The following is a 17,504-nucleotide window of genomic DNA, read 5'->3' on the forward strand; positions in this document are numbered from 1 at the left end:
TATTTTTTGCAGAGGTCTGTCTGTCTAAGAGTAGAAAATACCACCAGTAGAGATTGCAAATTAGCGTGATGGGAACTACATGCCCCACATTGCATCCCTTTGCGCAAACTCACATCGGCTCTACACCATGGCAGACCACAAGTGGACGGGCTCTGTTAAAAGTCTTAAAGGTGTGATTTTAGACATGTGTGGTGTATTGTATGACAGTGGAGAGGGTGGAGGTGTACCGATTTCTGGATCCGTTGAAGCTGTGAAAAGGTAGGCTACCACTAATGGCAATAGTGTAAACTCTCAGACTCGAGTAGCCTAGCTATAGATAGGCTATAGCCTAACTTTCGACAGTAGGACCTGCCTGGTCCTGGCTCGTGTGTGTCTGAGATTTCCATTGGGCAGTTTCACTAAGAAAATGCATTGGGTTATTTGCATTTTACCGACCCATAGTGACATTGTAGCCTAGGCTGCATTATATTTAGTTTGTTAACAATTACTTTGTATTGTCGCTCTTTCTATAAGACTGAAAGAGTCAGACCTGCAGTTACGTTTCTGCACCAATGAGACCCAAGCTACGCGTGAGAAGTTCGTTGCTAAACTGCAGAGGATGGGGTTTGAGCTGTCTGTCAGCGAGGTGTTCTCTCCTGCTCCAGCAGCTGTGTCCATCCTCAAAGAGCGGGGTCTCAAACCCCATCTCCTGGTGCATGATGGTAAGACCATTTGCAATCATTATTACATACATACAATCAACATTGGTTTGTCTTTTTGTCATTGTTTCACAAAGGCGGTTACACATATAGGCATACAGGTGGGTCTCAAAAAATTTGAATATCATGGAAAAGTTTTTTTCCCCTTTGTTTAGTTCAAGTGAATCTTTCATATATTCTAGATTCATTAGATATGAAGTGAAATATGTCAAGCCATTTTTTGTAGTTGCCTAATCTTGATTACGGCTTAATGAAAATGAGTTAAGCAAACCAGTTAGGCCTACTAGCAGTTTTGGCACTGTGGGCAGGTGCCGAGTCCTGCTAGAAAAGGAAATCAGGATCTCCATAAAGCTTGTCAGCAGATGTGAAAGCATGAAGTGCACTAACATTTCCTGGTAGAAGGCTGCATTAACCCCAGACTTGATAAAACACAGTGGACCAACACCAGCAAATGACATGGCGCCCCAGAACATCACTGACAGTGGAAACATCAAACTGGACTTCAAGCAACTTGGATCTTGTGCCTGTCCACTCTTCCTCTAGAACCTTGAGACATTGATTGGACTCTGATATCCAAATGAAATGCAAATTCTGTTTTTATGTGAGAAGAGGAGTTTGGACCACTGAGCAACGGTCCAGTTCTGTCTCTTCTTAGCCCAGGTAAGACGCTCTAACCTGGTCTCTGATTCAGGAGTGGCTTGACACTAGGAATGTGCCACTTGTAGCCCATTTCCTGGACACGTCTATGCTGGCTCTTGATGCAGACTCCAGCCTCAGTCCTCTCCTTGTGAAGTTCCCCCAAGTTCTTGAATGGGCTTTTAATGACAATTCTCTCAAGGCTGCGGTCATCCTTGTTGCTTGCACACCTTTTCCTACCACACTTTTCCATTCCAGTCAACTTTTCATGAATATGCTTTCATACAGCACTCCATGAACATCCTTCTGTGGCTTACCCTGTGGAAGGTGTCAATGAGTGTCTTCTGGACAACTGTCAAGTCTGCAGTCTTTCCCATGATTGTGGTTGTGTTTACTGAACCAGACTAAAGGCTCAGGAAACCGACATTTCTGTATTATAACCTCATTATTCTAATACAGTGTTTCCCATACAATTACTTATTTGTGGCGGCCCACCACAATATCAACATTGACCACCACACAATGATTTTCCTGATTGTAACAAATTTGTTAAATCTGGTCAGAATCATAACCGCGCTGCAGTAATTTGTTAAAAACTGTTGCATTCGAGCTAATTCTGCAAACCTACCACCACAAATAGAATTCAATTCTGTGGGAAACACTGCTAATATTTTGAGATACTCATTTTTAGTTTTGATGACCTGTAAGCTGTAATCATCAAGATTACAAAAAATGGCTTGAAATATTTCACTTTATATCTAATGAATCTAGAATATATGAAAGATTCACTTTTTGAAGTAAATTAGGGGGGAGATGAACTTTTCCACGATGATCTATTTTTTGAGACCCACCTGTACATACACACACACACACATACACACACACACACACCTGTTACTTTACACATAGGCATGACGTGTCGTGTGTGTGTGTGTATATATCTCATAGCAAACTACTGTAGATAAAATGGAATAAAATTGCACCTTGCTTGAACGAATAGCCTACATTTGCCACTTTTCAGAGATCTTATCATACTAATTTACTTTGCTTTCATAGATTTAGTGCCAGAGTTTGACAGTGTGGACAAGACGAATCCCAACTGTGTGGTCATAGGAGATGCAGCAGACAAGTTCTCCTATAAAAACCTGAATGACGCATTCCAGGTTCTTATTGGGATGGAGAAACCTGTGTTGTTCTCTCTGGGACGAGGGTAGGCTGGGCGTTTATTGTGTTGTTCTTTCTGGGACGAGGGTAGGCTGGGCGTTTATTGTGTTGTTCTCTCTGGGACGAGGGTAGGCTGGGCGTTTATTGTGTTGTTCTCTCTGGGACGAGGGTAGGCTGGGCGTTTATTGTGATTACAAAATGTTTCCTCTGATGTTTTTAAACTGTATTAACTGTTGTATTTTATCTTAGGCGATACTACAAGGAGACAGATGGTCTTAAGTTAGATGTCGGAGTGTATATGAAGGCCCTAGAGGTGAGGTTCAGTTACACTTGCACTAATTTATTGATAGTCACAATTACTTATTAGACACAGTTAGTCATTTTGGTCCACACCACAATGTTCTTATCAGACATGGCAGCTGACTACATGTTCCTGATGTTACAACAGCTATAGACATATGGACAAACATGATCTTTTATTTTGTGTTATTATGTTTTACTATCTATAGATGTATGACATGCAATATCAGTGCACTGATTATGGAAGAGTTGTAGTATAGCCTAACATTGTTTTGGTAAATGAAATCCCTGTGTCAATGTTGGAAACATGACATCGTTTCCAAAGTTGTGATAAAGACAGTGCTGTGTCTGTGTGTCCATAACAGTATGCCTGTGATGTTGAGGCTGAGGTGGTTGGTAAGCCATCAGCTATGTTCTTCCAGAGTGTTCTCAATGACATGGCGCTTCAACCACATGAGGTATGGAGTACTGAATTGGAGATTGAATATATTTCAGTTCCAATTCTACATTAGGGATATTTTAGTTTCATGTTTAAGCCACCTGCCACTTTTGATTATTGTCCTCAAGCTTTGTCACACATATTATGGCACATGCATTCTATAATTAGGATCCATTTTGACGAGACATGTCCTTTCTTGTCCTCTGTACCCCTCCACCCACCCCATGCTTTTCTTTGAGCAGGTCCTGATGATCGGTGATGATTTGGTGAATGATGTTGGTGGTGCGCAACAATGTGGGATGAAAGGCCTCCAAGTCAGAACAGGGAAATACAGGTAGGATTGCAAAAGTCTACGTCCTTCTATGTACAGTTTTTAATGCCTGTGTTTCCAACTTTTTGCTTCGGTTTTTCATTGGAAAAGTCAGTTTTTTTTTTTGTTGTGTAACATGGTTGAATATGGTTGGGCAGCCGTGGCCTACTGGTTAGGGTTTCGGGCTTGAAAACCAAAGGGATGCCGGTTTGATCCCCGACCAGTAGGAAAAATGTGGGCTGGGGAAGTGGTTGAGCACTGCTCTCCCATGCCCACATCCATGGCTAAAGTGCCCTTGAGCAAGGCACCTAACCCCTCACTGCTCCCCGAGCGCCGCTGTAGCAGGCAGCTCACTGCTCCGGGTTCGTGTGTGCTTCACCTCACTATCTGCTCATTGTGTGCTTCACCTCACTGTGTGCTCATTGTGTGCTTCACCTCACTATCTGCTCATTGTGTGCTTCACCTCACTGTGTGCTCATTGTGTGCTTCACCTCACTATCTGCTCATTGTGTGCTTCACCTCACTGTGTGTTCACTGTGTGCTCTGTATGTGTTTCACTAATTCACAGATGGGATAAATGCAGATACCAAATTTCCCTCACAGGATCAAAAGAGTATCTAAAAAATAAAAAAAAGAATAGGAGTTTTTAGCAACCACTAGAGGGCACCAGACACTCACATTCCACAGTGCTTGTGATCACTGTGAATGGTATGACCAGGTTGACATAAGGATTATGTTACTTGTTCAAGGAAAGGTTTTAGATGATTCAGCGATCAGTTTCAGCTCTTTGGTTTTCACAGAGGCATGTGCATGTCCATCTAGTAGTGTAGTGAAAAGGATCTTGGTTCAGTTGTTCAGTGTTTGGTGCATGACAAAAGGTAGAGAAACTGATGAAGAGCTTTGTGGCTCTCACCTTCTGGTGAGAAGTTTAATATATATAAAAAAAAGTAATTCAGGTGAAGAGCAGTGTGCAGGGTTTTTTTCTGAACTACTGTATGTATGTCCACAAAAAAGGTTTAAAGGCCTCAGCCCATGTTCCTTGAACAGTTTCAAAACCCCCACATCAATGATCACTCCAGAATAATGTGTCCACCCATTTAATGAAGAGGACTAGTGGAGATGGTCCATATCCATGCAAGACTGTAGAGTTTGTACACATTCAAACTGCTAAAAGACTTAGGCATCTCTTACAGGACTAGCATGAATCCTCTGTCCTGCATTGGCATAACATTAAACATAATACTCCTCTAGCAACCCTGTTGAAATGTAGGACTATAGATATTGACAATGAAAGACTTGGACTATGTAGAGCACTTGTCCTTTATGGTTGCTTTGATACAAAGGTTGAAGCAATGCATGTGAGAAATGTGTTGTTGACATATTTCACCACAAGTTCTATAGCACACGTCATACCTTGGGTAATATATAAATTTTACAGGCTAGTATTTTGATCTCCTGAGGTAGAGATCTATGTGCTTGCCTCAACCACTACACTGACACAAGGTCACTTAGCATGTTGGTTTAGAAGTGTGTGTTGGGTTTTTGGCATTGTTTCATAGCCATGGAACACCCGTACTGTAGAACTCACTCTGCAGTTAGCGCTTCACCTGCATGCTGGTTTTTATGGATGGATGTTGACATTACATGCTATAACCACTTCCTGCTAAAGTAAACACATAGGGGGATGTGTGACAGTGTTTGCATACAAACTGCAAGGGGAGAACAGGAACACAGCACTGCTGAAAATGACCAGCAGCCACCTCAACGGGCCATAAAACCTCTTATACTGTTTCCAAACCAACTAGACAGTGCAGCTTCATTTGAGGCTTCCTGCTCCACTGGACGGTCATAGGATGAGAACTGCCCTGTCACGGAAGGAGCTGCGGACACAAGCGTACACCCAACATAAGCAGTAGTACACCCCTGTTTAAATAGATAAGATAAAAAGTCTCACGAAAAGGAAACATAAACACGTACAACATGAACGTAAAGGGAATGTATCCTACTCTAACGTCCTCTAGCCAGACAGGAGCTAAGTGTTAAGTGTTAAAAGGGACTTTGTATATGACCAGAGCCAAGGATGTTTGAAAGTAATTACTCTAAGATGAATTTGTCATCGTTCCACTGATATAATTGCCCAGAATCACTTCAGTGATACTCCTTATTCAGGAAAACACAAGGAAATGCCTGGGAGTGTTTGGAGATTACTGAATGAAGGAATACATTTCCAAATTTCACCATCCAAATAATGCTCCATATAGGACCATGTTTGCAATGTCAGCATATCTACTTGAAGTTGGTAGTGATGAAATTAAGAGGAAGTTTCATGGGAAACGGAAACAAAAACAAATCCCTCTAAATTAGTCTGTGATAGCAATGGATCAAAAGTACATTAAAGAAGATCAAAGACTACAGCAGAGGGGTTGGCAACCCTACTTCATTTTATTTTGTGTGTGTGTGTGTACTGTATGTCACACACACACACAAGACATATCTAGTACTTTTAGCTGCAGAAAGCTATGCATTTACAGTACATTCACTGCACTGTGCAATAGTGGAAACATAGGTGTGCTCCATGAGGAATAAGGGAGCTTTTTATGTGTCTGTTTTCAGCTGTGCAAAATACAAGCCTCTCTGATGGGAAAACTTGTACTTTTTCATTCTTGTCGCTGTTTCTTGTCATTTTCAATCCTATCTCTGTCTGCCACAGTGAATGCCACTTAGACAAAACACACTCTGAGTGTCTTTGTTCAGGGGAAAGATGAAACCATTACCTCTCACATGGCTACACTGAAAGGGCCTCGGGCTAGACATTTGCTTTTCTGTAGACAGACAGTTCTTGGCCTAGGCTCCCATACAGTAAGACACAAATGCAGAATTATGTCAGTCATCTTTGAGAAATGTCTGTGTGCAGGTGTGTCTGAAATGTATTTGGGTGTTAATCTTGTGGCTACCTGAATATAGCCTAAGGAAAAACATCTGCATCTTCACTGGTTTGCACCTTTTCCTCTCACTCTCTCACTCTCTCACACACTCACTCACACACACACACACACACACACACACACACACACACACAGTAAGTTCTTTGTGTATGACACATTCATGCACAAAATGTAACCCCTTTTATTGTAATGTTGCTACTGTAAGAAAGAATTTATGCTAGACACCTCTGTGTCCTACGCATATATCTGTATACTTGCATGTGTGTGTGAGAATGTGTTAGCCATGTGAGACCCTGCCATGTGTTAGCTACAGTTCAAGGGCAGCATTGATTCTCTCATCACAAATGTTGATCTGTGTCAATAACATACAAAGCAGCCTCTCATTCAGCAATGGCTGAAATTGAATTTGACAGTGCCAAGTGCCAAGTCCGGGTGTACAAACATGCATCAATTCTGAAAATGACCGGGGACCATGACATCACCTTGTTCTCAAGTTATTTAGTTACCATCATTATGTGTTTTCCTAGTTTTCTGTCCCTCCCTCTCTCTGAATAATTAACTTAATTATATTACTGGTACTGATAGAACTACTACTACCAGCTACAGATGTAGGTTAAGTAAGAAATGCATATTTGTTTTTGGTACACTGGTGAATAATCCCCTCTGAAGAGATAAGGTGCCTTAATGCCGCTTTAGCTCCCAGTAGCCCCATCTCTCAACAGTTGCAGGTGATGCAGAGCCGAGCTATGCCGGTTTGCTAGTTAAGAGTCAATTAGGGATTAATTATTAACGTGGGCCTTTGACACTGAGGGACAGGCCTTCAGATGAGCCTCAATAGTGCATGGTTACAGAGACTGTGCCTTTTCATTGAGAGAAGCATGGAGGAGAGGAGGGGTGAAAGCAGAGAGAAATGCATAAGGGCCAGAGAAAGACCAAACTGTCCTTCCTCATCCTGATTCCCTAATGGCTCAGTGGAACGCAACACCACCCTCGTCTGTAAACACAGTTGTCTATTATACCAAGGACTTTTAGACTGTTGTGCGCACACACACACACACACACACACACACACACACACACACACACACACACACACACACAGCCTCATTCCTTTACACAGGGAAGCAATTGGTTGCCACTTCTGTCTTCAGCTATAAAATGGCACCTCAACGACTCAGAAAACCATTTCAGTGTCTGTTAACTCGCGTATGCATGAGTCCTTGTGATCTTTGCTTAGGTAATCTAAACTCTATATCCATTCAGCTGTCTGAAGGGCATTAGTGACACAAACTGCAAGTGAAGACTTTCTCTGTCTGCATATCTCACATATCTCAACAAGGGGGATCACATTTGAGCCTTGTGGAGTTTATTTTGTGTTTACTTGGAAATTATTGGAACTTCTTGCATGTGACTGTGCACTCTAATTCACTGTGTAAGTGACACCATTGTGAGCACAGCTTACTCAGTGTATGTGTGTGTGTGCGCGTGTGTGTGTGTGTGCGTGTGCGTGTGCATGTGCGTAAAGTGACAGATGGTGAATCTATGGCTCTAACAGGATTCTTTCTACAGCATGGGAGAGCTTTTTAGGCTACCCAGCCACACGGAAACCAATTTCTTTACCTCTGCTGAGAGGAACCGCCCCCGCCCCGCCCCGCCCCGCCCCGTCCCGCCCCGTCCCGTCCCGTCCCGTCCCGTCCCGTCCCCTGGGCCAGTGTTGATCTCTTCCACAGTATCACGTGGGAGGATCACATGCAGTCACTTCGTTCCACTAAACTAGACGTGCGGTTCTCAGGTCGTGACACTGCTAAATTACTACTAATGACAGCAGATCAGCAGATTGCCCTATGAAGGACTGATCTCATCATGAGTGTACATGGAACATGCAGACAGACACAGACACACAAACTAACACTGATCAACCTGTGTACTTTACTCTGCTGCAATGATTGGGTCATCAAGTTTTAATTCCAGTTTTCTAAGTTGTGCTGTGTTTGTCCTGACATTCACACAGAGAATGGGATGGCACCATAACCCATGTGTGCAGCATGAACTCCTTGCATGCAAAGCCCTGTCTTGCTCCCTCCCTCTTCCCTCAGGGATGCTGATGTCATCAGTCACTCCAGACTTCATTTCCCTCTGAAAGGCTGATCAAGCTCTCAGCCCTCATGCCAACAAGGACTTGGTGACCTGTAGAAAAAAACAAACAAAACATAGAAAAGCTTTAGTGCACAAAATCCCAGTCCAGTGATGTACACCCTACAGTATACATACATGCAGCACACTCACAGTAAGTCAAAGACTGATTCACACTCCTTCACTTTCCTTCTTCATATTTAAAAACAAACATGGTTACATATTATATAATATTACAACATTGTCTGAGCACTCCTTGAATGTCACTTGACAAATGGCCTTAGTTTTGTCATTCCTTTATGCCTGCTCTTACATTGACAGACATGTTGCTCCTTTAGTGTCATCCTTTGCATTGTAAAGTGGATTTATATTTGTGGTTATGGAGCAACGTCTTGATCTTTGCCATGTCTCACGCTCTTTGCTCTCTTGCATGCGTGTTTTGGCTGTGCACACTTGTTTGTTTTGAACTTTGTCTCTCCTTGCAGACAAACACATGGCGATGCCAGATAGCGAATAGCCTTCTACTGTCCAGCTGGCAGGAGGGATATATTTTTATCTTTTCCCTTTCATATTTTCTCTCTGCCCTGCCTTTGCTCTCAGTTGATGGAAGAGGCCGTAATGGTTCCCTTTTTGGATGAGTGGTTCCCTCTCTGATTGTAAACACATTCATGATGGGAGGGTGAGACGAGGGCCAAGTGTGCACTGCTGAGGTGCATGAGTGCAGGGACCTCCTGCAGGGGTTGTGACAATGATTGTCAGGAGAGAGATTTTGAAAGCATGAAATCCCATTGAGTCTTACTGGAGGAGAGAAAGGCCTTATCTAGGGCCACAGGAGGGGGAGTTCTAGGGTGCGTTAGTGCTGTGGGTGGGTTGTCTGTGTGTGGGTTCTAGGGTGCGTTAGTGCTGTGAGTGGGTTGTCTGTGTGTGGGTTCTACAGTGTGTTAGTGCTGTGAATGGGTTTGTGTGTGGGTTCTAGGGTGTGTTAGTGCTGTGAGTGGGTTGTCTGTGTGTGGGTTCTAGGGTGCATTAGTGCTGTGAGTGGGTTGTCTGTGTGTGGGTTCTAGGGTGCGTTAGTGCTGTGAGTGGGTTGTCTGTGTGTGGGTTCTACAGTGTGTTAGTGCTGTGAATGGGTTTGTGTGTGGGTTCTAGGGTGTGTTAGTGCTGTGAGTGGGTTGTCTGTGTGTGGGTTCTAGGGTGCGTTAGTGCTGTGAGTGGGTTTGTGTGTGGGTTCTAGGTTGCATTAGTGCTGTGAGTGGGTTGTCTGTGTGTGGGTTCTAGGGTGCGTTAGTGCTGTGAGTGGGTTGTCTGTGTGTGGGTTCTACAGTGTGTTAGTGCTGTGAATGGGTTTGTGTGTGGGTTCTAGGGTGTTAGTGCTGTGAGTGGGTTGTCTGTGTGTGGGTTCTAGGGTGCGTTAGTGCTGTGAGTGGGTTTGTGTGTGGGTTCTAGGTTGCATTAGTGCTGTGAGTGGGTTGTCTGTGTGTGGGTTCTAGGGTGCGTTAGTGCTGTAAGTGGGTTTGTGTGTGGGTTCTAGGGTGTGTTAGTGCTGTGAGTGGGTTGTCTGTGTGGGTTCTAGGGTGTGTTAGTGCTGTGAGTGGGTTGTCTGTGTGTGGGTTCTAGGGTGTGTTAGTGCTGTGAATGGGTTTGTGTGTGGGTTCTAGGGTGCGTTAGTGCTGTGAGTGGGTTGTCTGTGTGTGGGTTCTAGGGTGCGTTAGGGCTGTGAGTGGGTTGTCTGTGTGTGGGTTCTAGGGTGTGTTAGTGCTGTGAGTGGGTTGTCTGTGTGTGAGTGCAGAGTTTATTCTCAGGGCATTACTCCAGCCAGAGCACAAGAGGAGCACAGGAGGTGATGGAGTCTGAGAGGCTAGAGAGAGTGGGAAAGACCATTATGAATGTGTGTTTTTATGTGTTTATATATTTGCCTGTCATGGCTGGATTGCAGTTGTATAGATCTGCTGTACAAATATGCTGGAAGCTTGAATGGTTTGCATCATGCAGTCTAGTAGTATGACACTGATATAATCTTTGTAGAGTCTAATGTAGTGGAGAAACTATGGGAATTTTTTTCTAGTTAGAAACTAGAAGCTTTAATCATGGTCCATGGTAGTTGAGGCCATATTCAGAATACCATTTATTCATAATACGACATGTCAGTGTACTTGGTGAAAAACAACTAAACATTAATTATTTTTATTTTAGCATTCTAAAGCTTCTGTAAGTTGATTACAAATTGTTGCTTGAAATTAGATATGATATGAATATAATTGACAAAATTTCAGTTTATGGGTTAAATTGGTTCTGTTGTCAGATGACAAACATTCACAGATACTGTGCGCGCGCGCACACACACACACACACACACACACACACACACACACACACACACACACACACACACACACACACAATCTATTATTATTTCTGAAAGTCTCTGAATGTATTTGATCCTAGGTCATGTCATCAGTGCTTGGAATTGTGGGATGTACTTCCATGACCCGCCTCTGACATTTAGGAAGATGTTTCCCAACCAGTAGCAATATCACAGTCCAATGTGCAGACTGGACCCTCAGGCCTGCGTGGAGGCGGGTGGCACGCCTGACCCCTGCAGTCCACGATGAGGCCACGCTTCCTGGGGTGCCCCTCTTGGTGTCAAGGCTCTGGACGTCAGTGGCATAGCAGGCTACAAATCTGCACCATAAACGCCTACACTGGTCATTTACATTCCCCATTTCAGCAGGAGAGCCCTGACCAGAGTGCTTGGTGTTGACCTTTAGGGACAGACAATGCCTCATTGTCCAGGCGGTTTATGACGCCAGCTCTGGTCAGAACAGTTTCAAAGGCACTGGGTTCAGGGAGAGATGGCCAAGCACTATCTGTTCCCCTGTATTGATATTGCAGTGACCCCCTCGACCTGTTGGCCATTACCTCAGCTGTAACACTAGACGCTTTGTGCTGAATTTTGCATGGTCACATTGACTTGGTTACACTTCAATTATTCATGTCAGAAAGAGGAGTAAAGAGGCAAAATGACAGTGGGCACACACACACACACACACACACCTAGCTCACAAGTATGCATTTTAGAAGACCTAAGGGGCAGATGATTTCAGAAGGCAGGCAGACAGAGGTCCATAGCCAGCTTTAGCATTTGTGTTTGTGTGGGTGAGCAGCATGTCTGTAAAGCTGTGCGTGTGATATTTATGTGCCTGGAAGTACTTGTGTAAATGTTTGTGCTGTTGTGCATTTGTTGTGGTAAGGTGTGTGTAGGTGTACATGTAAGTATGAATTGTAGTAAGTATGTATGACATTTAGTATGGGTAAGGGTGTGTGGGAGTGTATGTGACAGGGTGTGCATGCCTGAGGGCTTGGTCTGGTAGTCAGGTGAACACAGGAGACATAACAGCATGGATCATGTAACCACACATAGTCTGAGCTGCTGACAGATCTCATAAACACACCATCATTCTTCTTCTCTCTGAATGCCTTGTCTATACTCTTTCTTTGTTCTCTTCTCCTCTGAGCCCTTGCTTGCCTACTGGCTGTTAGCGGGTTTTAGACATAAATGCCATAATGTCTAAATGTTCTCCATGATGCAGACACATGACACAATGAATGGAGGATGAACTTTATTTTAAGTGATCCTAGTTACAATGCACTGAAGTAATCAAAGTATTTGTAAAATGTTTGTTGCTTATGCTATTCCACACAGTACAGTGTTAATTATATAGATCGAAGCACTTGATCTAAGTACATAGAGTAAAAACATAAACTAACAAAAGCAGTACAAGACTTTGTCGTAAACCACTTTGCAATGGTATACAACAATCTGCATTACTGCTATTTGATAGATTTGATATCCTCTTTAAACTCATTTTGATGACATTATGGTCATGTAAAGTACAGATAAACACATCTGTTCCCACTTGCCTTTTCTGCTTTCACTGCATGACATTGCCAACTAGGCCTATATCACTTCTAAACACCTCTGAGCATGCTAATAGAATTTAACTGTGCTTTAATTGGTGTTTGCAAGGTTTTGCCATGTTTTTTAGTTAGCTAGCTGGCTCGTTTAATGAATGAAGTACATTTTTTTTAATTTTTAATTTTTAAGATGCACAGACCAATGCATCTGCAGAAGAGGTGGTGAAGTTGAATGTTATGGCTCTAAAACACCTACACAGAGAGCTCTGTTGTGGAGAAATGTGGCATTCTGGTAGACACACAAACAAAGCTACACATATGGCGGTTGGTTTTTAAATTAAAGACCTATGCCACAGCTCATTAATTGGCTGTCACCCCTTCTGGGAATTGTGTGTGTATGTGGATAAAAGGGGCCCTGTGCTGCCCTCTCATTTGCCCGATGCTAGAGCTTCCTATTTCTCTTTCCAGCTGATTAAACATAGCTATCAGCACTCACCAATGGCCCACAGACACTGCTGCACCCCAGCGGCCCCTCACAGGCCGATTGAGCCACTGAATCCATTCGCTCCGAGCCTATTGTGTTAACACAGTGTGGTGGCCCAAATCTTTCAACTCTTTGTCCACAACGGCATCAAATTTTCCACCAGTGTGCGGTACAGGGTAGGGAGAGGCATACAACTCTTGGTGAACGATTATGTATGCTACTCATGTATTGAAAACATTATTGTTTTTCTCTTTAAATGGACTACAGTACGTGCAACGGCCTTTCTTTTTCAGGTTGAAGTTTTTCCTTCATGGTGTGTTTCCCTGTATTGAACTTTAATGTTGCTGTTTCAACTTGAGCCATTTTGCACACAAGCCCCCTCTCTTCATTGTTGCTCTTGTCTTAAGGGGGAGAGACAAAGAGACATAGGTGTGTGTTGTGCACAATGTCTGTGTACGGATAAGGGATGGATGTGAAAGGACGAATCAGACAGGCAGGCACACAAGGAGCAGACACCTGGCCAGTGGCTTTACATGTGTCACTCAGAGCACAATGTGGACGCAACAACACTATTCAACAAGTCTGGGTCCCACTCACACATACAGCACCCACTCCTCCTTAAGCACCTCTAATTGCTCATACTCACCCATACACATTTCAGCAGCTATTTATGACAGCCGCTAGCGAAGCGATATATAGGGATTGTCAACTTTTTTTTTTTTATTCTTTTTTTTTTTTTTTTTTCCCCGTCATCTACTTCCTGAAATTTTGGTCAACGATACCCGGGACACCGAAACACCGGGGCACATGAAATTTGGTGAGTATGTAGCCCCACTAGACTTTCACAGAAACATTTCGTTTGGTCCCCGGGGGCTACTCCCCCACCGCGCTGGGCCCCCCGAAACCCAAAAAATGCAGTTTTTCCTAAATAACTACCTGAACCGTGGCACCGAGGATGAAGAATTTTTTATGGTATGTTGGTCTCAAGGGCCCACATCAACCTGGCCCATAATCACTCATTTGTGATTTGCACCCCCCCGGTAAAAAATGAAAATGCAATATCATTCTGCTTTAATCGCCCCTATCTTCAGTTAAGATGTTCAGAACTGCACCAAATTTTATGTGTATGATTAACCTGGCATTCTCTGGGGGTATGCCAAGTTTCGTAGAATTTCATCCATGGGGGGGTCTAAAAGAATTTAGGTTATGTGTACATTTAGTGACTGTACACTCATTGGCCTGTAGATGGCGGTGCACACATAGGCCTATACACATGCACACACACACAGGCACGCACATACTATCGGTATCGGCAATTAGAACGGCCGATACATAATTACAAATTCAGTAGGATAAAGGAAAGCAAAATATTCATCATCATGGCTGCATTTCCAGTATTGGCGATACGTAGTCGTTTGTCCACTAGATGGCGCATCGTTGCAGTGAGACGTAATTTTGTTGGAAGTTAAAAGTGGGTTGGAAAAACAATGGACGCTTCTTACAAGGACTGTAGTTTACCGCAGAGAACGTCTAATAAGGATAGGACGATTTTCACATGAAATGTAATTCCCATTTCTTCTTGAAGCCAAAATAAATCTGAGAATGTTTATTGGACATGCTTGGTTTTCACTGCAGGTACGTTAATCTTATATCAATAAGGACCTAGGTACAATAATGTTACTGTTAGCATTGATTGAGTGATGGAGGCCAATTTGATTGCATTTGTAGAAAACTATAAATGTGGTTATACCAAGCAAATTGATAGCAGCACTGTAATTGTATCTTTCGACTGTCATCTCATTCTGGCCTACTAACAAGCTAAGTAAGTTAGCCACGTTCCCTAACGCGATGGTTTTTTAATGAAAAATATACCTGAAAGATAACCTGCCTATGATGCAAACACCACAAGTCTCAAAAAGCATCTGACCTAGTGGGTGTTCATTCCCAAACACCCACTAGGCTACTTCAATACTCTATTTTCAAAATTAACGCACCCGTGATGATCTACATCTAAACCAAATATTTTAGAGCGCACTTTGAGAGATGTATCCAAGGCAGGGCTGTACACATAATCCTGAACTGGTGAACCCAGCCTGATCTGCCGACGATTTATTTTTTGATTTCTTAAAAGATTGAGCTTGGTCTGGTGAAAGCCAGACTAGCCATGGACCTTAGTTACACAATGCAAGGGAACATGAATCAGCCTATATTTGCACAAACAATAACGAACAACAGCTCTTCAACTTGGCCCGTTAAAATGTGTATGAACAGTCTAGCGACGCATTTCATGAAGGCCCATTTGGACATGTCAGTTATTTGCACCACTGGTTAGATGTAAAACTGCATTTCATTTCAGACTACTGGTACTTAATTTGTGCATTGACAATAAAGTATCACATGAACTAAAGATGACTAAAATCTTATGTAGAAGAAGAAACATTCACAAAAAATCCATCCATCCAAAAATGACCTTTGTTTTTGATAGCTGTTGGTAACTGCATGGAACTGACAGAGATGTTTTTGTTTATAAATAAAAATATAACATTATGCAGATACATTCTGCTTTTCCCAAATACAATGTAGCCTACAGGTGTAAGTGACCTTTCATCAATCCAGTTGCAATGGATGAACTGCCCTACTTGTGATTGTTTAGAGATTTTAAAGGTTTTATAACAATGCTACAAATGTTTTGGCTAGTGCTACAAATCTATTCACCTTCGCAGCGCCAGTAGCTACTTGCTGTGCGGCCCACACACACACACACAGACATGCCAAACAAGCATACACAAAAGTTTCAAGGGTGGGGGATGGAGTAAAAGATGGATACAAATTGATTAGTGTGATTTATGTTTGCGGAACGGCGGATGTACAGGACTGAGCGGCGGTCATATTTTGTACCGCTATGCGGTACATCTAGTTTAAAGTACACACACTCACCCTGATGACTGTGAGGCAGACACTGTATGTTTGTTCTCCGTGTCAGTATCACAGATGGGTTCCGTGCGATCAGTACTCAGGCCTTGCTCCATCACTCAAATCCTGTACATGGTCCAACACTCGTTAGGCAGATGTGTTCTACTGCATGAACAAAGAGATGTGTGTTCCTGGAAACTTCACAGAATTTTTTTGAATTCAACTTTCATCATGAGGCATTGTGTGCCTGTATGAATCACACGTGCCAAGTGCATGTCAACCTGCTCTTTTCTAATATTTACTAGCTCTCGCCAGCTGAACTAGCAACATGGACTGCAGGCAAATAAATATCCTTACCTTTCTTTTCTGCAGACCTAGTGATGAAAGACACCCGACAGTCACCGCCGATGGTTATGTGGACAACCTGGCCGCTGCTGTGGACATCATACTGAGGCATAGGAGTCAGTGAGGACCCCAGCAGGATATAGACTTCTATGGTGCCTCAGCAATGCAATAGTGAAACACAAGAGTTTAGTTGCAAAGAAGTAATTGGTACTGTATTTGATGTAGATATAATTAGCACTTTTAATCTCTGATCCATCATCAACCATTGATGGAGAAATCTCACTGTGAAACGTCCCAGTGTACCGGTCATCACATAATGAATGAACTCCGAGCACTTGTAATGGTATAGTTTTGGAATTATGTTATTTTCCTTTTTATTGTAATTGTTTGTGTTAATTGAGCACATCAGTACACCAGCCATATATACTGCATGTATACAGTACTGTCATCAACATTTGCCTGTGACCTCTGACAACAGAAGTGCTAACATTGTGTGCCATAATGATGACATAATTACTTACCGATTACACACAGGTTTTGTGAAGTTGCAGACATGACATAATTTATGATCCCATTGTAGGAATAGGAAGGCCTGGTTTGTGTAGAACAGATCCGACTGTTGAAAAAGCCCAGTAGGGGACATAGGAACTGTGAAATGTACTGAAAAGAGTTTAGCTTTACTTACTGTGATTTAGGAATACACTCATAATTTGTCAGTTGGTGTTTATATGAACAATAATTAAACAACAATTAAAGACATTACTGTGAAACATTAATTTTAATCATTTTTCCCCTAAATTATGAGCCACATTAATGGTGCCATTGTCCATGAAAGACAACGCATTGAAGATGATGCTAAAAAGACATCACTTTAAAGCACAGGCTGTTATTATAGAGGCCTCACTGTTAGTGGATTGTGGAAAGACGTTTACCACTGGCTGGTGAAGGGGCTTTAGTTGTAAACAAAGATGTTTTCGTTCTATATGTTGCCAAGTGCCGATTACTTGACAGTGTAAACATGGATCATGTGTGTGGCTTTTTTCGTTGTGGTTGAACGTAATGGTTGAAACCTATCCAATGCTATCCCCTTCCCATGAAAAACAACTCAGCAGTAATACTGTACATGGTGTACAGTTTCCTATTGAGGCCTTTTCTACAGGTGAAAACTGTGGAGTCGAATGACCACTTTATCACGAGACTGTATGTTACTACTTCAGATGTG

At 42.7% G+C, this 17,504-nt stretch overlaps 1 protein-coding gene and 1 long non-coding RNA gene across 2 annotated transcripts; one reads left to right on the forward strand and one right to left on the reverse strand.

Annotated features, from left to right (window-relative positions):
* The first annotated feature begins 36 nt into the window (after positions 1–36).
* On the forward strand, positions 37–17,052 carry LOC121700035 (phospholysine phosphohistidine inorganic pyrophosphate phosphatase). Its single transcript, XM_042082677.1, has 7 exons — positions 37–258; positions 514–701; positions 2,391–2,544; positions 2,748–2,811; positions 3,164–3,256; positions 3,480–3,571; positions 16,310–17,052. Exons 1-7 carry the CDS (start codon positions 80–82, stop codon positions 16,404–16,406), a joined length of 867 nt encoding a protein of 288 aa, XP_041938611.1. The 5' UTR covers positions 37–79; the 3' UTR covers positions 16,407–17,052.
* LOC121700036 lies at positions 8,245–16,405 on the reverse strand. The gene is made up of 3 exons (XR_006027099.1): positions 16,295–16,405; positions 15,962–16,102; positions 8,245–8,679 (listed from the first exon to the last, which is right to left on the reverse strand). It is a non-coding gene; the product is annotated as an uncharacterized LOC121700036 (long non-coding RNA).
* Positions 17,053–17,504: the final 452 nt, after the last annotated feature.

Source organism: Alosa sapidissima, chromosome 24, assembly GCF_018492685.1.
Source record: "Alosa sapidissima isolate fAloSap1 chromosome 24, fAloSap1.pri, whole genome shotgun sequence".
Lineage (NCBI taxonomy): Eukaryota > Metazoa > Chordata > Actinopteri > Clupeiformes > Clupeidae > Alosa > Alosa sapidissima.